This window comes from Pantherophis guttatus, chromosome 5 (assembly GCF_059756535.1).
Source record: "Pantherophis guttatus breed Tessera chromosome 5, ASM5975653v1, whole genome shotgun sequence".
NCBI lineage: Eukaryota > Metazoa > Chordata > Lepidosauria > Squamata > Colubridae > Pantherophis > Pantherophis guttatus.
In genome coordinates this window covers 92,410,342-92,436,275 of record NC_142067.1, presented here as the reverse complement: position 1 = coordinate 92,436,275, position 25,934 = coordinate 92,410,342, and the positions used below count along the sequence as shown (strand labels likewise).

The 25,934-nt window shown below is 36.8% G+C and overlaps 1 protein-coding gene across 8 annotated transcripts in view; it reads right to left on the bottom strand.

The window, feature by feature from the left end:
• The window catches only part of HERC2 (HECT and RLD domain containing E3 ubiquitin protein ligase 2), a 112,223-nt gene extending 95,238 nt beyond the window's left edge, over positions 1–16,985 (bottom strand). For 3 of the 8 annotated variants that reach the window (XM_034431379.3, XM_034431383.3, XM_034431380.3), the window contains exons 1-4: positions 16,620–16,781; positions 15,372–15,483; positions 4,355–4,469; positions 2,960–3,097 (exon numbers count right to left, since the gene is read on the bottom strand). In XM_034431379.3, the coding sequence (XP_034287270.2) occupies positions 2,960–3,097; positions 4,355–4,469; positions 15,372–15,443 (325 nt within the window). In that variant the 5' untranslated portion in view covers positions 15,444–15,483; positions 16,620–16,781. Of the gene's footprint in view, positions 1–2,959; positions 3,098–4,354; positions 4,470–15,371; positions 15,484–16,359 lie in introns of all 8 variants that reach the window. The other 5 variants (XM_034431378.3, XM_087895327.1, XM_034431377.3 and 2 more) reach the window with 5 other exon arrangements.
• Between the last annotated feature and the right edge of the window lie 8,949 nt (positions 16,986–25,934).

The following is a 25,934-nucleotide window of genomic DNA, read 5'->3' as shown; positions in this document are numbered from 1 at the left end:
TGCCAGCTTCCCATAACCAAATCAATGGGGAGGTTGGCAGGAAGTTGCACGTTCCAGGCAACTTGCAAGCTGACTTGCAGGCAGGTAAGTGACTGCTATTGGATGGGAGAGAGTACAAAGGAGGTGCAGAGATGCTTAGGGAGGATGGATGAGGGTGTGTGAGAGAGTTGTGGTAAGGTTCAGAGAGGGTGAGCAAGGCTGCACAAAACTATGAGAGAAGGGAAGGCTGCCTTAAGTGTGTGCAAATGTCTAACACAACCCAAACACAGGGAGGCTGGGGAAGTGTGTGCGAATAGGGGAGACTTACACCAGCAACTTGTGAATGTTCCTGCTGACTTCCCCATTGACTTTCTGGGAAAGCTGGCAAGGAAAACTGCAAATTGCAATCATATCATTATGGAGTGCTACAATCAATCATAATTGCAAAATGGTTGCCAAGGACATGACCACGGGAGTGTGGGATGGTCAGATTTCTGAGGACTGGCCCTAACCACCACTCATTCAGCCCCTTTGTAACTTTAAACAGTTACTGAACAAATGGTTGTAAGATGAGGTCTACATATACTAAACCGGAAGTATGTAAGATTTTCATTGAATTTGATTTACTAAACATAAACATTGATGTAAGGCTATTAAAGGGGATGTTTCAAAACAGCCAGTAAAATTTAACCACATAACAGAATCTAGCAAGCTGGTTTATGACAGTAACCATATTATGTAAATAAACGTAATATAGTGCAGCACACAGCCATTTACAAGCCGGTTTTCTGTAATAGTATTGCCTCTCAGGTATGTGCAGGAGACCTATGTTGCTTAAACTTACTAAGAACAGACTATTTTTTATTTGTATTGATTCTCCATATGCTGTGTAGACAATATTTTATAAATTTACAGAGGTCACTATGAAGAGAAAATGTTGCAAAATCAGGGGTGAAATCCAGCAGGTTCTGACAGGTTCTGGAGAACCAGTAACGGAAATTTTGAGCAGTTTGGAGAACCAGTAGTGGAAATTTTGAGTAGTTCGGAGAAAGGGCAAATACAACCTCTGGCTGGCCCCAGAGTGGGGTGGGAATGGAGAGTTTGCAATATCTTTCCCCAGGAGTGGGGAGGGAATGGGGATTTTGCAGTATCCTTCCCCTGGAGTGGGGTGCGAATGGAGATTTTGCAGTATCCGTCCCCTGCCTCGCCCACCAAGCCACGCCCACAGAACCAGTAGTAAAAAAATTTGGATTTCACCACTGTGCAAAATTCTATTTGAGACTCTCAAGACAAGCAACAGTTAGTTCTTTTCAACAACTCCAGGGATACGCATTAGTAGTGGGTTTCAGTTTCAGCCACTACCAGTTTGCTCATGAGTGTGCACGTGCATTGGTGCAACGCTTCTGCGCATGTGCAGAAGCTTCTGCGCATGCACAGAGACATCCAGGCGGGTGGGCAGAGCCTCCAACACGCCGCTACTGGTTCACCCGATCCGGGGCAAACCAGTAGCAACCCACCACTGATATGCATATGTATGTTTATGCACAGATATCACATCTTCCCTTCCTGAATTCTCTTCTACTAAACGCATGGATATTTATCTTCAATCCATTTTTACATGACAAGCTTGTGAGGTGACTTGGGCCAAAAGACACACAGCCAACTTTTATATTGTTTTAACCAAGTGTAATAACAGAATACAAATAGGTAAAGGTATGGGACTACACTAATTTAAATCTCTTTCATTTAATTCATCTATTCTAGGCCTGATTGATTTGGATCCACAAAATAAGCTATCATTTAAAGAAAACATAACTATCTTTTTAAGCTATAATACAGTTATTTCTTGAATTATGACCACTCATTCACCGCCCATTCAAAGTTATGATGGTGATGAACAAGCGGGACTTGCAACAGTCTGTAAAGTTATATCTTTCACAATCACGTGATCGCAAACCAGGCACTTGGTGCCTACTTGTGATTATGATGTCATAGAAGATGCAATCATACGATTGTGATTTCCGATATTCCATGTTAGCTTTCCACAAGTAATGTCAATAGGGAAGCTAGCAGGAAGTCAGAAGTCATTCCTGCCACTTTTTCACCAGCCTGCATTTTGGAGTGCCTATCCACAGCACCCCAACCACTCAGTCCGGTGGCTTCCACATACCCATCTGGACTTCAAAGTGTCTGTCTTCAGCAGCACCCCATAGCAGCCATGCACTCATTGGCCAACTCAATTGGGACTCCCACCTTTTCCCAATTAATAATCTGCATGGTCTGGATGTTATGGTAGGACTGCTATGATTTCTGTCACTAAGCAATGCTATCACAATGCATCATGCTTTATGACTGCATTGCTTAGTGGTGGAAGCTCCATCTGAATTGCCATTGTAATCTGAAGACTACCTGTGTTAACAAATTTCTTAAACAAGTGGCTATCGAGCTATCATCTTAGCATTTGATACTTTCATGGCTACAAGGTAATAGCTCACAATGTTTCCGTGGAACTAGTTTGGTCATTTGAGTGAATTCCTAGTTTAATATGTAACAACAGCAGAAACAAGAGATACTTTTCTGCTTGTACAGATTTATCATGGAAATAAAATGCTCAGCTTCCAAATGAGTAACCAATTTTGTTAGCAAGGTCTTTCTATACAATTGCCACAAAAAAATATTGAAAGCCAGTGGATACCACAAAATAGAAAAGAAATACTGCTTTAAAATCAGAGACCACGTTTCCTGTCTCAGCCAAGATTCTAGGTTCATTCTACTAATGTGCCAGAATTCATTTCTTGGAAAGTATTTAACAATTTATACGATTGTAGTATTTACTATATTATTTAAAACAAAATACATATTAAATTGACTGCTTAGACTACAAATTTAAATATATATATATATTAAATTAGCAGAACATCTTCAATAAAAGGAGAAGGGGAATTGTCTTATTTAAGTTCCATTTTTTTAAAGATATTACCTGGCTGTTTTCCCCAAATCCAACTTTCAACAATTGATTTAGCTCTATAGGTAGGTGGTGGTGTATCATCTTCGTCTTTCCTCTCTTTGTCATTCTGATCTTCTTTCTTTGATCCAGTCTGGCCTTCAGTGCTTTCATCTATAGAATTTTAGAAACCACAAATACAACTATGAAAATCTTTTTTTTTAATGCGATTACTTTTGCATCTAAGAGCGTCAGTCAAAGTATTCAAAAGTTTATTCTGTGTCCTCATATTCAGTCTAATATCATCCTTGCATGGGGAAGTCAGGAGAGGCAAAAGAAAAAACTTAACAGCCGCAGGTGCCTCATTGCCTCTTTCACTTGACAACTCCATTACTCTTCTACTTAAAAATTTGTATTGCATTGTTAACCATGTTCTGAAAATCAATGTTTACTTCACACACAAACTACCATTAAAACTTTATTAAACCTAGCTTTCCCCCATTTATTTAACTTTTATGTTTTACATAGTGTTTATTTCTTTGCACATTTTAGTCAAGAGCTGCTTAGTGTCAATGGTTTGTTTTCTCATCTCTAAATTGAGCTGCAAGATACTGTATTAACATATCATAATTGAAATGGTTAATTTTGGGCATGTATTACAACATATATTTATGGAAAGTCAAATTATTTTTGTGGCTGCCCAATCTGAAATTTTAGAGAGAGAACAGTATAGAAAAACTGGGACTAGTACTGTTTTGTAAAATTAGATTGTGACTATTTTTTCATGTAAGGTGAGTAGAGAATAGTAAGGGGTCTCTGATTTAGAATTGTTTAAAACAGCTTCAACATAACTCCTCTTCACTGCCCTTTATTATGTGGCTGAAATGAAGAAAATTTATCATTCAGTTATGTACAAAAAAGCTTTGTGTTCTATTCAGGTCTATTATATTCTGATAACCCCTTATGCTTATTTTAAAAGCAGCAATATAAATTGGGAAATAGCTTCATTAATAAACAAAAACATGATCTATATCATAAATGCAAATGTTAGAGCAACCTCTTGGGAATGGTGCTACACCTATACTTTACATTTGGGGGAAGCCAAGGGCCCTCGTGAGCACAATCACCATACAAAGCAGGCAGGTCTGTCACATAAGTGCAGGTTGTTGTTGTTGTTTTAATCCTGGCTTTGAGAAGGGAAGATTTGTTACAGGACTATGTTTATTTTAGGGCTTACTTCAAATATTGTGTAACTCTCACTTTAAAATGAAGATAAACTTAAGCAATTTTTATTATTATTATTATTGTTGTTGTTGTTGTTACTACTACTATTCCAGTAAGAGGAATATTCACGGGCCACAAAAACAGATTCAAGGGCCGTATGTGGCCCTTAAGCTTTGGCTTACCCATGTTTAATATAAGAAAATTTACCTTTTCGTGGAGATGTTTCACCACTTTGGGTAACTTCTATTCCAGTGTATACAATTTCTCCATCTTTGACCATTTCATTCCAAAGACCACAGAGTCCATCTCTGGTAAATGCAAGCTTTAAGAAAAAAAAAGAATACTGATTGTCTACTTTTTACAGTTATTACAAACAGAACATGTTTAATACTCAATTCTTAAAATAAATCTTAAAACATAACTATTACAAAAATAATCTCAGGCCCGTACTAAATAATTCATTTGATTCAAAGTGCATACTATGTGTTTCTCAAAGAATACTCCTAAATATAATCTTAAGAACAGCTCATATATAAAAAGGAGACCTTCAAAAGCACTTTAATATATCACATGCCAAAGGAAAAAAAAAATCAAGAATCTTTGGTATACTCAAGATCAGAATTTTTCACTCGCAGTCTTATACAACTTGAGGTCACACCAGCGATGTAATCAACAAAATCAGAAGTACCTCTCTTAATTGCTTAATATTTTTTTTAAAAAATCTATTATAGGTAGTTTCCGACTTACAACCACAAGTGAGCCCAAAATTTCCCTTGCTAAGCAAGACAATTAAGTGAATTTTGCCCCATTTTACAAACTTTCTTGCCACAATTTGTTAAGTGAGACACTGCAATTGTTAAAATTAGTAACATGGTTTCCCCACTTTGCTTGTCAGAAGGTTGCAAAAGGCTATAAGGTGGTTCCATTGTGTTGTAACAGTAACACAGAGTTTTTAAATCAGCTGAACACATTTTTTTGGAAGATTCGAAACATCAAATAGTACCCCTGCAAGGAAAGCTGTGCCTCATCCTGATGAGCAAATGCTTAGTTTTGACATTACCTCTGCCTGGAGGATGTTCCAGAAAGTTATTATTTGGAAAGAGGCAGGCCCGGGTAATATCCCTGGGCAAATTCTTAGGGAGCGCGCAGATGAGTTGTCTTGTGTTCTTACAGATATTTTCAATCTTTCATTGCAGCAGGAAGTAGTCCCTACATGTTTTAAGACTGCAATTATTTTGCCAGTGCCTAAAAAGTACATTATTGTCCAGTTGCACTTATGTCCATCATTATGAAATGTTTTGAAAGGCTGATAAAGGATTTTATTATAGCCTCCCTCCAGCATTTGACTCAATTCAGTTTGCTTACCAGGCGAATCACTCCATAGAGGATGCTATTTCTCTGTTCTCCATCTGTGCTTGGCGCACTTAGAGGAAAGAACTACTCATGTGCAAATGCTGGTTGTTGACTTTAGTTTGGCACGATTATTCCTTAGCATTTAGTAGATAAATCGGGATTTTTAGGCTTTATTCCTTTGTGCAACTGAATTCTTGATTTTCTCTGATAGGCCCCAGTATATGGCAGTTGGGACTAATATTTCTAACTCCATTTTCTTGAGCATAAGCAGGGCTGTGTCCTAAGTCCATTATTGTTCTCCCTGTTGACTCATGGTTGTTGTGCAAGTTTTGCTATCAACTATATTGTGAAGTATGCAGATGATACTACAATAGTGGGCCTTATTCAGGATGACATTTAGGATGCTTACAGGGATGAGATAGTTTGGTGGACTGGTGTAATAAGAATAGCTTGGTTTTAAATGTAGGAAAAATAAGACAGATCATCGTTGATTTCAGAAAAGGAAGGCACTGTCATACAATTCTGTGTATTAATGATTCAACTGTGGAGGAGGTTAGTAGTATTAAGTTTCAGGGTGTGCATCTAACAAGTAGGTTGGCTTAGTCGCTCAAGAGTGAGACGCTGATGAATCGGGCATAGCAGTGCCTGCATTTTCTGCATCATATGAGACGAGCACATCTTCTTTCCCCTGTCCTTAGCACTTTCTACAGGACAATTGAAAGCATCCTGTAGTATTGTATTACTGAAAAGATTATTGGAAGTTCACTTCCTTCTATCCGGGACATGACATATAAGCACCGCTTGACCAGGATCCGCAGTATAGTCAGGGATGCTACACATCCTCTCTATGACCGGTTTTCTTTGTTGCCTTCTGGGAGGAGGCTTCTTACTTTCTAAAAACAGAACTACTATAATCTGTAATAGCTTTGTACCATATAGTATCAACCTCGTTAACTCTCAAGACTCTTTTTTACATTATGTCTTCAAAATGGACTGTGATTAATGTATGTGTATGTGTACACCCACAAAAGAGGAAATGCCAGATATCCAAGAGGAGAAAGTATCAAGTGTCATAAAATCAATGAAAAATGGCAAAGCTCCAGGAATGAATGTGTTACGGTTGAAATGCTGAAAGCTGGTGGTCTCAGTTTACATAAGATAGTAGCAAAACTGAGATGCCTCAGAAAAGAAAAAATACCTAATGCATGGAAACATGCTTAAGAGATTCTTATACACAAGAAATGGGCCCAAGATGATTTAAAGAACCATCACCCAATAAACAATCACTAATGCAATGCTCAACCAAGGCGTAGACACTGCTTACATAAATGTACTACAATTAACATATTTAAAAACAATGGCAACCATTTCCCTTAATGGTCTTAAAGTGGAAATCAACATAGAACGAGGTGTACCACAAGGTGATACAATATCACCTATCCTTTTCTCAACCTGCCTTGAAAAAGTACTTTGCGAACTAGATTGGGCAAAAGATGGGATAAAAATCAAAGGAGCCTGTTTAATTCACTTAAGATTTGCAGATGATATTCTTCTCTTCTCACAAGACCCAGAAGAGCAACAATGACACATACAAGAGTTGCACAAAGCAGGAAAATCATTTGGCTTAAAAATAAACCTGAAAAGAGCCAGGTTATGTTCACCAAAGAAAGAATTTTTTTTATATCTGAAGAACTAGACGTAGCAGACCACTACATATACCTTGGCCAATGGAAGGTGATACAATAAAGAAAATTGAACGATGTGTTAAATGTGGTTGACAGACATTCAGCAAGCTAAGCATAATTTTCAAGAACAATGTCCCCCTATGCCTGAAAAGAAAAGTTTTCAATCAGTATGTGCTAACATATGCCAGTGAAACATGGACACTAACCTCACAATTGATACAAAAGCTATGAGCCATGGAAAGATACATGCTTGACATTCCAAGACAAGATACAATGACCTGCACATAGATTAGAGAACAAATGAAAATATATGATATCGTCAAGAGAGTAATTGAAATGGAAATGGGCTGGAAACATAGCAAGAAGAACTGATGGCAGGGGGACCACGGCAGTCATAGAATGGATTCCACTTGATAAAAAGTATCCAGAAAAAAAGACTTCAAACAAGATGGATCGATGACATCAGCAAGTATTGCAGGCCCAATTGGCAAAAGAAAGCTCAGTGGTGGGTTCCAACCGGTGTTACCACCGGTTCGCTTCGCGCACATGCTTTGCATATTAGATTCAAATATTCCAAAGTGAACATTTTCTAATTATTTATATGTAAAGATCATCTTTAATGGCACAATCTTTCCAATTTGGCCAACGAAGATACAATGCAAGTGCTATAGCCAACCAATAACATCAGCATAACTGTTTATGGTACCAATATTCTATCAGATTAGAGCTGGAAGGGACCTTAGAGGTCTTCTAGTCAAACCCCATGCTCAAGCAGGAGACCCTATACCATTTCAGACAAGTGACTGTCCAGTCTCTTCTTAAAAACCTCCAGTGATGAAGCAGCCACAACTTCTGATGGCAAGCTGTTCCACTGGTTAATTATCTTACTGTTAGGAAGTTTCTAATTCCGTGTTAGTTTCTATCCACTGTTTCTTGTCCTGCCCTCTGGTGCTTTGGAAAATAAGTTAACCCCGTCCTCTTTGTGGCAACCTCTCAAATACTAAATATTAAAAAATTAAATTTAATAACCCAGCACAGGGATATAAAATTGTTTTAGGGAAAGGCTTGAGTGAAGAAATGGATTTGTATGTATTTTCACAAAGAATTTCACAAAGTCCTTCAAAACCAGCTATTCTCCAAATTGAAATGATGATCATCACAGCCAATCAACTTCATCAGAGGCTCACCGGAATAATTTTAAGATACCTTCCATATCATTTTATAAACTCCAAACATGCACACTAATTTAGAGTCCCCATAATATAACATCCATTTTAAAAAACTCCAAGAGCATATTAAAGTGGAAGCATATCTACATGCATCAGTTGAATTCACAGGCTGTGTATAGAAGACCAACTCAGAAAAATATTCTCTTCCAACAAAAAATGCAACACAGGAAAAGAAGGCCAGTAATTCTGAAAAGCCTTATTTTAAATTAGTTTGGGATTTAATATTTCATTTTAGAATTTAGCTTATCTGTGAACTCAGCATGAAGAAGTCTGTTCACAGATCATTTTATGTCTTGTATTTATTTAGAGTTCCTTTTGTTTGATTTAGGAAGATTTTATATTTCCAAGTACAACTCAAAAAGATGAGGTATAATTGCTCTTGCTCTCTTATGGAACACACTCAAAGCACTCAAAAATTTAGCAGCAGCTACAAAGCATGCAAATTAATCTTGTTTTGTTGTGATACTAAACAAGTTACACATTGCTACCTCCATGAATTTTAATTCTTGATGCTTTACACATCATATTTACGAGCAATTTGGTTCCTGAAGACTAGAATTCCATTCTTTTTCAAGCATGTTTTTCCCCAGACTTAAATGTTTCTTAAATAACAGAGAATAGCATTGAGAAATATCCCGGACGTTTGAGGGGGGAAATATAATGTTCCAGGACTGAACTGTTTCCCTATGGAATATATTCTACATATGATCTATTTACAGTAATATATTCAAGGAAAATATATACTCAAGGTGATATATTACTTTAGCTGTTTTTAAATTCTTTCAAAATAATGTTTGGATATCTTCTCTCAGTGAACTTGATCTTTCAACAGAATTAAACTATTATTAACTAGCTGTTCTTCAACAGATTGTCTGAACAGCTATGATAAACAAGTCCAAGCTACTTTTGATTTTTATAACCTGACATGCTAAAAGGTCATATAAGATATATGCAATTCAAAAACTATGCATTAAATTTATGAGTGTCATGCTGCAATCTAGTGGGAAACAGCAAAGATACAAACATCTAAAGAATTTCCCTTCTTGGCCCTATCTGCATCCATTCATATGCTACTTGCAACCATTTTTTTTTTTGCATCTCAGTATCTCATGTTGTTATTATTTCCCATCTCAAAATGCATCCCAAATATAAGAGATGTCTTTCCTACCTATTGCTGAAAACAGGGAACTTTGTCTGGAACAGCTGCTAAAATAATGATTTTTTCTCTCACATATATTTCAGGTAGTCACCTATCTGCTATATGACACAATGAAATACATTAGTAGATTCTCCTGTAGAATATGTGTGTGGTCACTAAGAGTCAACACCAATTTGATATTACATAATCAATCAATCAATGATGAAATGTAAACACATCCAGTACCAGTTTGTACTTTATCATGTGTTCCACTCTATGATGATTCATACACAGGCATTTTACTATAGGCTGGTGTCTGTCATTCCTCAATAAATAATAAAAGCATATAGAAAAAAGTGAGAACTAATTACATGGCAATTAACATTACAACATACTAGTTTCTCTCTTCTGAATAAGATGACATTTAGCACTGACGACCAAGTGTACACAGAAGCTATACTATAAATAACCATACAACGTAGGATTTTAGTACACATAATGCCACTTACATGGTGCTAAAACTAAGTTTAGGTCCTCGTTTCAACAAAAAGTGGCATATCAATAAATACATAAATACCTAAATTGTTCTCTAAAAGAGAAGTACTTTTAAAACTGTAAACTGTTTTATAGTTGTTTTTCATATTGAGTTGTGAAATATGAAGACCTAGAGAAGGGGGGGGGAGCAGAAAATACATGGGAAAAAAACCTTTTATTTTCCCTCAATGGCTCCTTTATCTCAACTTCCCCACCCATCCCCAACAAAAACAGTGGAAAAACTGAAAAAAAGAGTTACAAAAGTTCACAGTGTTATATATAATACATGCAAAATGCTTAAAGAAATTGTTTCATGTTGGGAACACCAAACATTTATTTCAACATAAACTAAATTTCATTTTTACAATTTTGTGAAAATGTTTTAAGATTTAAACAGTACTATTTAATTTTTAAAAAATTAGCAATATCTTACAAAAGATGTAAAGGAAAAGATAGCTTTAGCTAACAAGTGTAAAGAATGCTGCCTCATTTCCTAGCCAAAAAAACTGAGATTTATTGAGACTTTTATTAAAAAAAACTAGTAAATTTATTAAATGAATTTTAAGCATTCCATTTTGCTTGAAGTGGAAAAGAATGAAACTTTGATTTTGGGTTTTACCAATTATATTGATAGATCTTTATAGAAATGGCTTGTTTATATTATTATGAAAAAACAAAAAGTTATGATTTGATGTTAATGCCTTACTTTACTGCAACAGAGTGAGTTGGAAGTCAAATGTTTTTTCTTTTTTTCCTACCCTTCCTCACTTCTCTTCCCCTCTTCCTCCCCACCATTCTCCTATTTACTTTTGTATTTTGTATCTTATTTTATCTTATAACTCAATAAAAAAGTTAAACCGATAAATGAATTTTAAGCATTCCTGATATAAGATTTAGATAATTCCTTTCAACAGAGAATTAAGTCAATTTACAGTTTAGTCTTTAATAAAGTTTTGAAGTATTTAATTGCAGAACTAAGAATAGGGAAGTTCAACTGTCCTCTTCATTTCCACAGAAACAGACCAGATAATTTGTAAATAGGAATAACTGCTAGGAACTCCAAACCCAAGTCTTCCATATCCACATTAAATGTACTGAATAAGCTGAACCAAAGAATAGAAAGCATTGTTTACAAGTTCATAGGTTGTAAACCATATCAGAGTTTCTTTGAAATGACTTATACTACTGATTGGCACTTATTTAACAAGCCGGCTTAGAGTACTTTGGTATAATTTAGAGCACAGGAATTTATTCTTAAATTGTCATATGTCCATGCTTGACAGTGTATCTATTGACAATAGTCCCTTAAATGTATATGCAATAAACTTTTTTGATTACAATATCAATTATTCAATCCATGTTTAATTGCAAATGCCTAGTATTGAAGCCAAGCCCTTCTGAATGTCAAGCATGAATGCAGCCACTGACTTTCTTCTGTTCTCTGACCTTAAATCATTCAAGGTACAACGCTGAATTACAATGTAAGTCATATTAACATTCAGTATGCTCCTACATTAAAACCTTCAAAACGGAAACCACAAATATTCAGTAAGATGAATTAAGTTCATTTTCAGGAAATAGATAAAATATTCTTATGCTAATTTTTCTCGAGTGTTTTATACATTAAAATCTTATTTAATTTTATATTTTAAAAAAGTTATAGAACATTAACAAGTGCTTTTAGAGAGGACCAAAAAAATTTCATATCCAATATATGTAAATCCCAGTCCCATTTAAATTGGGCTACATTTTATTAGTAAAATGTTTTGGTAGCTGACCTTTGGTAGGAATTGGACTGAAAGTACTAGCCTTCTTTCAACACTATCCTTCTGGTTCATCTAACAAGATTAATTCTAGGTGAGATTGGGTGCCAGTAATGGAGCCATGGAGTTACTACTCAACATCAAAGCCATTATATATAATCTTCCACTGATTTGTTTATTTATTGATAGGATTTATTTATTGCTTCTAGTGTTTAGGCATCTAGACAATACATAGAACTCAGAAAGCCTGTTAGTTCATTAAAAATATCTAGGCCTTAGGAAAGTGTGTGTAGCCCCAGATAATGTATCAGCTACAATATTTTCTAATTCATCCAAACTAGCAACAGATTCATTCAGTTACATTATGGTAAAATACACTCCACCCAGTTATTATTTATTCATTTCAATAAATGGAAAGTGTAGCATCTGGATTGCTAATCTGTACATAATATTATGATAAGATCATGCAAATACAGAAAGATCTACACAAATACCTAGTTTTTCCCAAGTTCATTTTACTAGTGTCTTAATGCCTGTCTCTATTAAAGATAACTTTTTTCATTACAGACTGTCATGCTTAATAGCTAGAAAACTCTTTTGAATTCACCCAATTTACCCTATTTTTGAAGAAATCTCACTACATTTCCCACACATTAACTCTATATTTACAGAAGACCAGAATATCCCATAGTATTAACTAGAAAAAAAATAACTTCATCTTACAAAATCTATGAACGAAAAGCTATCTGATTTTAGCTAAGAACCAGAAAGAATACTGCTTTACTCCCTGATTTAAGAGCCAAACTCTTAGCCATGTATTGCTAATGTATAAACTACTTGCACTTTTCAAGCTTAACTGCCACTGACCATGGCTTTAACACTATCATTTGTTCAAACTACTGAAAATATTTCACAATTCTGTTTTATGCAACATGCAGCAATTGATCTTTGAAGATGGGCTCCATCTCCTCTTAATGTCTTCTATGTTTCCATGGCAATGTTATATTGGCTTGGAATTTGGAGATTATATACAAAACATGTATAAAGACTTATGAGTATGGATGATACTAGAATTTTTTTGTATTCTAAAAAATAAAACCTGAAACATAGTTAGCATGTAAATTCTTATACTCTCTTAACTTGAAAGAAAACTAATATTCCTTATTGGAAAAAAATACATTTCTCCTATTTAAGAAAACATGGAACTACAAAACATTATGAAATATACAATGAAATCTCTGCATCTCCATAAACTACCTCTAACAACTTCCAGAGATGTAAAACAGAGACACCCCAAAAGTACAATATGGAAATCTCAAAAGTACAATATATCCACCAACTCTCCCTTTTTATGACCCTGTAATCCCTTTCTTCAGGGTAGAATTTGGGCAACCAGATGGAGCTGAGCTAGCCAGATGCCCTTCATAATACTATGCAGTGTTCACAGCAGATTTTTTTTCTTTGTGCCTTAGAAAAGAAACATCTGTCGCTACCTAGAATTGAACTCTCAATCTTCCGAGTGGGAGGTGAGCATCTTCACAATATATTCACAAATAAACAGTAAAACTCACCTGATCAACCTGCTGTAACTCACACTATGAGGGGAAGTAGAAAGAAGGAAAACCCAAGGAAGAAAACTAAAATCAAAACTGTTCCATCCATAGAAAAGAACTTGAACATTCTGCTCTGATCCTCAATCAGAAAAAAAGTCTTAATATTAACTTAAATTGTAACTTAGCCTGGTTACATATTTGCCTGGTATAAACCACAATAAAATTTGTTAACCATGATATATGAATCTATCCATAGTGGCTTACTGCAATGTATAAATCAAGCTACTATGGTTTAATCAATGTATTATTGTTTTTAAAAATACAGGCTATAATGTGTAGGGATGTGAAAAATTATCCATGCATTCAACAACTAATTATGGGTAGTCCATGTCTGAACTGAAACACCCATTTTTTTCCAGACACAGAACTGACAAAGTATACAGGTAGTCCTCAACTTACAACAGTTCATTTAGTGACTGCTCAAAGTTACAACAGCACTGAAAAAAGTGACTTATGACCATTTTTCACATTTACAACCTTTGCAGCATCCCCATGGTAACATGATTTAGATTCGGCTACTTGACAACTGACTCACATTTATGACAGTTGCAGTGCCCAGGAGTCATGTGATTCTCTTTTGCAACCTTCTGACAAGCAATGTCAATGGGGAAACCAGATTCACTTAACAACCGTATTACTAAGTTAAGAACTGCAGCAATTCACTTAACAAATGGAGTGAGGAAAGTTGTAAAATCAGGCAAAACTCACTTAGCAAATTTCTCACTTAGTAACATACATTTTGGGCTCAGTCATGGTCATAAGTTGAGGACTACCTGTATTGTGCATTCTATATAAAAGTGTGAAATCTCTTATATGGGAAAGGGTAAAGAAAATAACAAGAGTACACAGCAGTATACAGCAGCTAAGGAGAAGTAACAAACTAGCAGAAATTTGGAGGAAACATGGATTAGTAGAACAGCTGCCACTATCAAAATCCGTGGCTACAAGCACAGTATATCTACCAGCCTTCCCATTGCCCTACCTTCCTTTAATTACAGAAGGGAGTGCCCTTGGCTTTATGTACTCAGGAGTTCAGAGCAGCAGCAGGCAGACTAGTTGAGTATGCTAGACATGAAACCAAGGACATGTGCTGCTGCAGCTGAAGGGAAGTAGAGAAAGTAAGTTGCTGAAGAAAATCAGCAAGTTAACTATCCACCACTGTATAGCATAACTAACTAGTTTATAGCTTCCTAAATCTTTTTCTACCTCTTCTTAGAGGCCACCAATAATGCAAAATCCTTGAGGTTGAGGTGGTGAGCTAGCACACAGGCGTGTACAACAGGGGGGAGAAAAGTGGGATGCATCAGGCAAAACCCTGACCAAATCTGGAACATTTAAAATGTTTCAAGTTTCAGTTCAGCTGAAGCATACCCAAATAAAATAGTCTGGCAAAATCTGAAAACATTATGTGTTCGTTCAAGTTTCTTTTTTTTTTTTTAAAGGAGAAGTTCATTTTGGACACATTCTTGTTTTACAATATACAAAGGTCAATTGACTACTTATCCCTACTCACTTTCATTTTTAACCAACAAGTCCATAATTTAAATAATTAAAATTCAAAACTAAAATAAGTAACTTTTTGACTCTATTACTCTAGTGTTAATCTGGAAGACTATACAATTCCTCCATATAGTTCAAATCTGTCATAGAGAGCAAGCTATTACAATATTTGATAGTCTTATTAAATCTACTTTCTTAGGAACAATACATTTAATACAATTCAACTTTTAATATATGACTATGACAAAGGTAAATTTTCATTATTTCTCCTGAGCAAATTAGGTAGTTTTCAATAGAAAAAGCTAATTTCAATCTCAAGGGGGTTTTTTTATTGCCAAAAGCATTGCTTTCCAAAACAAAAGCTGTCATATTACATAACCATTAAATATAAGCATTGAGGAGTTCTTACCTGTAAGTCTGTCTTCAGCCATTTGGAATCAAATCTAATTTGAGCAGCCAAACAAAAGGATTCAGAAGACATTTTCTCTTTTCCAGCTAACTGTTTTGCCTGGCTTGGCAACCTATCAATATATATGCACATATGTTTTACTAAGAGTGACAGAATAATCTTCTCAAGTGTATTTGCACATATTTTCTCCCCAGATGATGTCATGGTTTCTTAACAACCATTCACTACAGCAAGTTACAGCAATCCAGTACAGTATATTGTAAGCAGGGAAACAAGATCATTAGTACTCTGTTGACAAGAGGTCTGTTTATATCACACAAGAGTCCTCCCAAAGCTAGAGTGAAAAACATCCACTTCTATTGCACCATACTATATTTTCAGAAGCTTCTGCTGCTGCTCATCATTGAGGCTTGTAATTGGTGCATGAAATAAATAATTAACAATTATGCAAGCCAACAAAACCAAACCATTCATCCCTGCTCATCCTGAAAAAGTGATGCCTGGAAGAATTAAAACCACTTTCACTAGAATTCCACCAATCCACAGCATCTATTTTCCAGTCCCATCATCTAATCTAATTCACTTTAATGAGAGGCTGCGCCTATTATTATCATGCATTATTTGGTGGGTTGGTTTTTGTTTTGCTAGCTATTTTAAGCCGCAAATCTTTTTTTGCTAACCAAAGCACATACACGTGTGGCAGGGGAAGAGAAAGTGCCATCTTGGACAGCAACCTCCAAAGCTGCAACATAATAGTTGACGGTGTTTACATTTTTGGAGAACCCTTTTCACTTGTCCTGTAATTATTTTGTTACGGAAGGACTATGGGGTGGGGAAAAGACAAGACCACACCAAACTCTGGAAATATTGACAGAGATACTAGCCTTCAATATTCAAATAAAATAAAAAAATTATCCTGAATCTCCCATTATATATATAAAAAAAATTAAACCCAAAAGGCTCCTTAGGATGAAAGTCACGTTCATGCCTTTTCTGTGCCTCCCGTTCGCTCTTTCATATGGGATGAGCTCCTGGCCTGCCTTGGGTTATTTTCCAACGGTGTTGCTGCCCCTGACATCCAAGGACGCCCCTCCGCCAACCGCCTCCCGCCGCCCCCCAAACAGATGCACCAGCCTCAGCTTCCCTGGGCAATGCAGAGGGAGGCCCGACCCCAAGAGGGTGGGGGAGGCGAGGCCTCTGGCCACCCGAATCCCCCTCCCCAAATCGCGGGATTGCACCCGCACTCACTCAGCTACCCAGCCAGCCTCCGTCGGGCCTCCTTATTCGCGGAAGGGACGGCTTAAGCCCGCAGCGTCCGTCGCCGGTCCGACCGGCCCGTCCACCTCCCACCCCGCCAGCAGCTAATTTTCCCCCCTCCCACCCACTCACCCACCTACCCTGGCCGAACCGGATAGAGGAGTGAGATTCGCTTCTCCTATGGACCAATCGGGAAACAGCACAGCGAAACGATCCCACCAATCTCCTTTGAGGAGGCGGGACACTTCGTCTTCCGTAGAGGATCATAGAGAGGGTTCGGCACAGATGCTTCTGTTTTCCGTAGAGCTCCGGTTGTGTTGTGCGTATAAAGGGCGCTGCGGAAGGAACCGAGGGAGGCTGGAAAGGGAGAGAAGGGCTAAATCCAAATTGGCCTTGGTTTTGCTTTTTTTTCCCTCTCCATCGATTCATCCATTCTCCCCACTCCGCTGCAAGAGACCCACTGGACGGCCACTTTGTCTTGTGTTTTATATTGCAGTAGTAATGCCGCTTAAGGCAGTTCCTCAGAATGCACTTTATATATAGTATATGGATCGCCTTTCTTACAGAAGCGTGCATTTTATTTATTTATTTGTCCAATTTATATGCCGCCCTTCTCCGTAGACTCAGGGCGGCTTACAATGCATTATAGCAAGAGCCTGCATACTTTTTTGTATATACCTGCTTATTAGGGCTTTCGGGGGGGGGGGCCCTAAGCGGTGTTGTTCTATACAAAGTTGGTTTATTGCCCCCACAATCCGGGTCCTCAATTTACCTACCTCGAAAGGATGGAAGGCTGAGTCAACCTTGAGTCTGGTGAGATTCGAACTTGCACTAATTGCAGGCAGCTGGCAGCTAAGTGCTAGCACTTAACAGCACTTTAGTCCGCTGCACCATCGAGGCTTTTGACTCAGAAAATGCAATATTAATTTATAGTTGCATGTTAAGCTCTGGGTTTTGTATAATTCTGAAATAACAAAACCCAAGGATCAATACAGAATCTTAATGTGGTGATCATTTTTTTCACTCGCATAAACTTGGGATGAGATACTGTGAAGTTGGCAACTGTGCTTGGAATGTTCAATGTTGTTAGTGATCAGTCATGAAAGTTAACACTTTTTAAGAAGTTTCTACTGTTCCTATCTTTTGTTTTGCTGTTATTATTTGACAATTGCATGGACATAACTCTCAAAGATAAATTGGTAATGCTAAATGGGTTGATACAGATGTGTTTTTTTAATCTTGCATACTTCTTTGCATGATTGTGTATCTCCCACACATCAGGCTTGCCTTCCAGGCACTCTCACTGCCATAAGCCTAATTATCACCCAAATACACATTGAACCGTAGAGTCTGCGTAATCAAGCTGCACTTTCTCATCTAGACTGTCAGCTGAATATTTTAGAAAGGAAGTATTTTTGACAACTTTTTCTGCTCTGAAATATTGTACTCTGAAATACTGTCTGCTAAAATATTCTTTCCAATGCCTACCCTGAAGTTTTATATGTATGACTTAAACCAACTGTGGAATCTTAATGCATGTATGTTCCCCTCATCCCTCACTTCTGTTAATGTTAAAACAATTTCAGTCTTACATATTTAAGTCCTCAAATTTCTCTCCCTACACTCATCAGAATGAGAACTATTTATTTTTCAAACATATTTGAGATTTCCTTGAAAGATTGTCCTCTGGTGAAACTTTGGTCCAGTTGCCATGATTTAACCTATTCAGATACTTTTGGCCTGGATGATTGAACCTTCATTTACATAACTCTGGTGAGGTATTTTTAACATTTTTCATTTGTAAATATTATCCCCTTTACTCTGTGAAGTAAAATGGACTGATTAAAACTTGTTAGATAGCTTGCATGATAACGTCAAACACAAGCAATGCATTTTTTATTTACTAATTTTAAAAATATCATGCTGCTCTTCATTTTCCCAGAAATTACACACACACACACTTACACGTAAGCATTCTACACATTTTTGTTCTTATGAATTTATAATTTATTTTTAAAAATAATATTGCTCTTAAAAGTAACCTTCATCCAGCTATCCTTAGTAGTCTTAAATCTAGTTAGTGAGAATTAGTTATCCCTTTCTAATACAGAATTTTACCAGGATGATGGATGAATGTAAATATACAAAAACTAGGGAGCTTTTTATCAGCCACCATTGGGCTCCTCTATATGTAGAATCACACATATATGTTTTTTCTCATGGATTCAGGAACATTTGTGAGACAAATGTTGAGCTTAATTTTTCATTTCCATTGTTGCCTCCATCAGATTATTTTCCTATATCCATTCAATTGAGAGAGAAATAGTAGTATGGGAGGTTCAAAGACCAATTACAGAGAAGAGTTGAAAATACCCACTGCATTCTTGAAGTGTCCCATGTAAGTCTAAAATTATTATCACAGCAAACATGTTTCGAAGATCAAGTGCTTCCTTTCTTGGACCTTCTGAATAAGTCTGGGTTAAGATAGGATTACATCATATCTCTCAATGTGAAACTGTTGCAGTCTGCTTTTAATTTAAGAAAAGGTATTAATATTTAATTCATCTAAAAATCATCCACATTTTCCTGAAAGTAAGGTTCTTAGAATAGATAATGTTTATAGCTTCACAAGCTATTTTAATTAGCTGTATAATGGTGCTTAGAACCAACATTATTGGAAGCACTAGAAATAAGCATTCTAATTATAGAATGAGACCCAGCTACAATAATCTTGCTTCCTTTGAGCAGTGGATACAGGTATCACCTGTGAAGCTAACACAAAAACAATTTTTATAGGAACAAAGCAGAAATATTCATTGAAGTACTGGTAGCCATTGTTCTTCAGTTCAGAAGCACTATGGTTTTGCCTTCAAAGAAATACTTTCCAATGAGTAAGATTCACACAAATCTCTCTTTCTAATAGGCATGAGACTGCAATTCCAATCTTTTCATGCTTATGAATCAAGGTAGGAATTGCTTTCATTTCTTTCTCTTCAATAGCTGGAAGCAGAGCCCTTTTAGGCTTCCTGCCCATTCTTATGTTCAGCTTTTGTGACCAGTCTGTTCTCAATAAATGTAATTATTTTAATAGAATGAACAGCACTAAGAACTACAACAGAAGTAAATATGAAATCATTTTACTGAACGTTTTCTATAGACATAATAGTCTTATATCAGAGGTCTTCAAACTTGGCAGCTTTAAGACTTGTGAAGTTCTGGGAGTTGAAGTCCACAAGTCTTAAAGCTGCCAAGTTTGAAGACCTCTGTCTTATATATTAATCTTTACATACCTATCATGTTATTGCCTGTCAGAGTGAGCAACATTAGGCACAGCACAGAAAAGAAGCAGTAAGACAGGGTCATGTAAGGAAATACAGCTGAAATGATTACAGGTAATCCTAGAATTATGACCATAATTGAGCCCCAAATTTCTGTTGCTAAGTGAGACAGTTGCTAAGCGAGTTTTGCCCCATTTTATGACTTTTCTTGCCACAGTTAAGTGAGTTACATGGTTGTTAAGTGAATCGGACTTCTCCATTGACTCTGCTTGTAAGGAGGTCACAAAAGGGGATCACATGACCCCAGGACACTGCAACCGTCATAAATTTGAACCAGTTGCTAAGCAGCCAAACTTCGATCACATGACCATTAGGATGCTGCAATGATCATAAGTGTGAAAAATGGTGATAAGTCACTTTGTTCAGTGCTGTTGTAACTTCAAAGTCACTAAATGACCTTCGCTATAACTTTCCCTACTTTTTACCTTACTTATAAACCATTGCCTTTTATAGACATTTTGGAAATTTCTTTCCTCTTATCATTATACAGAATGGTCAAAGGAACACCATACATCTTTACCTTACTCCATGCTCAATGTTGAACCATTCCATGTAGAAGTATTTAGGAGGCATTTTGTTTATTCTTACACGTTTTACTTCCATCATACAAAGCTTTGCTTACATTCAGCAACCAAATTTCCTTCCCCATTGCATAAAAGGTTTTATCATTGAAGCCTATTCACTTCATCATGTTTTTTTCTGACCTAACAAACATGCAGTAACCTTTTTCTCAGATTCTTACAGTGCATTTAAAAATATCATTATATAATTGTCAATTTTAAAACAAGCGTGAAAACAGCTCTGTGACACAAACAGTTGTGATACAATGATATGGGAGATAAATCAGAAATTTAATAGTGATTGCAAGTACTTGGAGCACAGTGGCTCTGTGATTAAAGATGCTGAGTTTGTCAGCTGGAACGCTAACAGCCTGAGTTTAAGACCCGAGGTTTGTGCAATACTGTGAACTCCAATTACTTACCCCAGCTCCTGTTCACCTAGCAGTTTGAAAGCATGCAAAGGTGAGTAGATAATTAGGTATCACTTCAGTGGAATCACTTCTGTGAGCTTTTGGTGTATAGCCATGCTGGCCACATGATCATGGAAATTGTCTTTGGACAACACTTGCTCCCTTGGCCAAGAAACAGAGATGAGCACCATACCCTAGAGTTGGACACAACTGACAAGGAAACCTTTATTTTACTCCCACCAGCAACACAAATGCATCAAACACAGTTTTGTTCCAATAAAGGAGAATATTTGTATTCACAGTTTTGTTCCCAATAATTTCAATAACTCTCCTATCCTGAGCTCTGTAATGCTTCAACCTGGAGAATTATCTTACTACGGTAGGTACATACAACAAGGACCTTGAAAAATAAACCAAGGATGGGTTATTTGCAAATACTGGGTGGCATTGCACATACCTGCAGATAAACCATGGCCAGATTATATGAAGTCATGCACCTCAAGTATGTTGGTCTTAACTCCGGGATGAAATCTAGCAGGTTCTAACAGATTCTGGAGAACCAGTAGTGAAAATTTTGAGTAATTCAGAGAACCGGCAAATACCACCTCTGGCTGGCCCGAATGCGGGGGGGGGGGGAAATGGAGATTTTGCAATATCCTTCCCCTGCCACGCCCACCAAGCCACGCCCACAGAACCGGTAGGGAAAAATTTTGAATTTCACCCCTGTCTTAACTGTAAGTAACTGTAATGATCAATGGCTGCAAGGAATTAACTTGAACACAGCTGAAATATAATATAAATGACATGGCATTTTGATCCTTTCTCTACTTCAGAAGAGCTCAAAACAACATATGGTTCTTTGCCCTTGACAGAGATACTATTTCATTTCCATGCCAACCATGTCAGGATGCAGATTTGTGCTAGATCCAAAATTAATCCTTGAGCTTCATTTGTTCTGCACCTAATTCTCCTCAATCTTAATCTGGTATGCTCGGATCACCGTATCAGGCTAGCTAATCAGATTTGGTGCACCAGGCAGAAATCAATCTTGTGCTCCCAGCTCTGTTGCTGGAATTATTTGTTCATTTTTTTTAAAAAATCAGAATTGTGAGTGTTAAGCGCACAAGTCAGAAACAATAGATGGGACTGAAATGCTGACTAGAAATGGGATCAGCGCCAAGTGCAAAGATAGTCTGTTTCAAAAAACTCAACTAACAGAAAGAGGATCACATGAGCTGCATTCAATCTCCAAGGCAATAAAGAGAGCATTGTTAACTTCATCTGTTAATTCAGGGTTAGAGTTTTCCTGTAAAAACATTGCATAATATTTTGATATCTGACTAAAATAAAATTTAAAGTATAGATCAATACGTTCTTAATATGATCTGGAGGGGACTTCTCAGTAGGTGGCAATAAATCAGGAAGTTTTCTATTAACCATAATTTCTCATTTCATCTAAGCTAAGATACATTATATTAAAATAATTACACTACAAAAACCCCAAATTTAACCCATATTTTGAAGTTACTGTATAATTGCAGATTTTGCCAAACTGGGAACTATACTTCTATACTTCTATTCAAATGAAACAAAACTTGCAAATGAGCAAATGGCTAATATACATAATATTGATCATCAGCATAGTTGATCATTTGAAGCTGCATTGCATATGAATGATCCCAGGTCTATGGACAAGAGTAATATGCACCATTTTTAGAGAAACAATACAATAAGAAATAACATGTGATAGTAGTTCCATGACCACTTAGAAACTTTAATCTAACCTTCCATAAACTTTTCTAAGAAACAGTCTAGGACTGAACTTTAGGTTGGATCATACAGATATAATTTCTTTTTAAAAATAGTGCAGCTTCTCTATCAGGAGCTGCTTAGCATAGAAATGGCTCACTATGGCTCACTATGGTACAATCTGCCTCTTTTGAGTATTTATGTTCCCATTTTACTACAATATGCTCTAGTTATAAACAAGATATAAACAAACAAAGATGAAAGGGCAACATGATAAGTATCTGTTCATTGTTGCACAGTTGTAGTTATCATTTAAAGCAGCAGTCACCAACCGGTGGTCCAGGGACCACTGGGGGTCTGTGAGAAATTTTTGGTGGGCCACAGAAAAATTATTTGCATTTTTTATATTGCACTATATACTATTTATCTTTTTTTAAGAATTCATATTAGTGGTCCTCAGGATTTAAAATTATGAATTTAGTGGTTCCTGAGGTCCGAAAGGTTGGTGACTCCTGATTTAAGGGGAAGGGTTTTTATGTATCTCTATTGCAATCTAGTATTTCCATGGATTTGTGCAGTTCAGATACATATATAATTCCTTATAAAAGAAAAGGAACTTGGTGGGTGGGGTTATTATTATTATTTTTTTGCTTAGTGTGATCAATCAACCCAACCATTATGGTTTTATGGCTTCTTGTTTTGTGCTTAATCCAGCCAATCGTAGTTTATTTTAAATATTACAGCTTTGTACAACAGGTGAATTAAGCACAGGGTGGGCAATTAATTTTCCCAGGAGCCACATGACAAACTGGGACTGTTGTGGAGGGTTGAACCAATAGGGCTGTGAAGATGCACATGTATGCTCGCATGCATATAGATAAACTGGAAAAAAAATAGTAGTCACCTTCAAAATAAAACAATCCATGCAGGCCAGACAGGGACAGCCAAAAGGCAGGATTTAGCCCAGGGACCATAAAACGCCCAGGTCTGATCTAGCATATGAATGCGATGGCTTCTTAAAGGCTAATTCATGTAACACAAGCCTGTTTGGTATAGTGCTGTGATGGCGAACCTATGGCACGTGTGCTGGAAGTGGCACACAGAGCCATCTCTCCAGGCACACCAGCCGTCACCAGTTACTCTCACATGCACACCAGCCAGCTGGGCTTTGCGCATGCACGCATGCCAGCAACCAGAAGATCAGGTGACCGGCGCACATGCATACACCGGAAACTGGAAGCTCAGCTTCCTGGTGCACACATGCACACTGGGGAACTGCTCTTCCGGTTTCCGACACTCCCACACGTACACGCTGAGGAGCTGCTCTTCCGGTTTCCGGCGTTCCCATGCACACACTCCTGTTTCGGCATTCAGTGCTGAAAAGGTTCACCAACACTGATATAGCGGTTAAGATACAAAGCTAGAAACTGAGAGGTCATGAGTTTTAGTCCCAACGTAAATCAAAAAGCCAGCTTGAATGGCTTTGGACCAGTCACTTCTTAAGAAGGAAGCAGCAAACCTCTTCCAAGAATCTTGCCAAGAAAACTGCAGGGAACTGTCCAGGTACTTGTCAGGAGTCAAGACTGATTTGTAGGTGTGCATGTACACAAAAAGCCTTGTGATATGTTGGGCCACTTCATCAAATATATGTATCCTGAAATTTCTTTCAACTAATAAAGTATGTCATGAATTTAGACTTCATCTGATGGTACAGTTTTGTTCAAAGTTATGTTGTTCACTTTTAACGATTCATAACTTGTAAGGCCTACATTCATGTGTTAAGACTGCACTCCTAAACAAAACATAATTAAATTGGATTTAATTCCATGTAAGCATAATTAATATAATTCCCCTTGTATTTAATAATTTCCTCCTTCATTCCTCAGGAGTCATACATTTCATATCCCTGATTTACACAGTTTGAAACTTGTTTATCTAAAGATGATTTTAACCTGACTTCAGGGTAAGTGGGTTAGACATTTCTATGAGAGGCTCCACATGTGGAGGCAGCACTGTGGTGAAATTGGCAGCCAGGAGCAAGATTCTTCTGGTGAAAATCTCTCTGGAGAGATTGGGGAATTGCCCACTTGCACTCTGGAAGAGCTGCTCCACACAAGGAGATGACAAATTGAGATTATTGTGGTCAATTGCAAGCTGGGTGGCTTTGGAGCATAGAGATTACCAATGCACTTTAACTGCTGTGCAGCTTTATGGATATATGCCTGGCACAAACTTCACTTTCATAAATACCGCTGTATTTTATTAATTTACTACTTTAGAGATTTTGAATGGCAGGGAAGTTCAAAGGTTCTCGGTAAATTTCCTTTTAGAATTAAGAGGAAAAATGCTATCATAAAGGATTTATTTTAAAGCAAAAAAAAAAAAAAACCATCCTTAAGAATGTGATTTAAGAAAATTTTAAACAAATGAAGGGGACTGTAATTTTAGCAAATAGAACAATATTTTTTCTAACATTTTTTCTGAAAATAGGAAAAATTTTGATTTTCAATGTATGTGCATATTGTATCTTTCAGACATTTGTTTTTTGCAGAAGTACGTACTATCCTCCATTGTTCTGCAAGAGGAGTTGTTGACTGTCTTGGTGCTAGGAATGGAAAAAGTACAAGTTTCTGAGGCCCGTCTACCATTAATTTACACTATAGAAGCATTTTGCTCTTTTTTAGAATTTCCTTTAATATATTACTACAGTACAAAGCATATGTAATACATTATATTATTTTGATACATATTGGCTAAAGATTATTAAAACTCTCATGTCTATATAATCTAAACCTTTACAGATAGAAAAGCGTAGTATATCAGTGTTAACCATGATCAGAAATGCCAATGTTTAATATTAGATCGTTTAGATTTTATATCCATAGTTGAATATAACATTAATTAAAAGGTGCAAATTACATCAAAATATTTGTTGTACAGAACAATAAAGGTTTCTGTTTTAAGTGGAATATTAAATATTGAGATTCTCACTGTATTGTTACTTACTATTCTTTGAGCATTTGCCAAGGGTTTTGCACGAATGATGTCAACACTTTGCAACTCCTCTGTGTTGGGGATACAGCACTCTGGACTTCTACTATGCTTAGTCTGATCTTCACTCAGCTGATGAGATTAGTAAATTCTGAAACTTACCATTATCATTGACAAATCTTACCATAGACACAGTTCTATTCCTGCTGCAGACCTTCTCCTCTGCCTTTCAATATTCTTAGCATCTTCTTAGGGTCC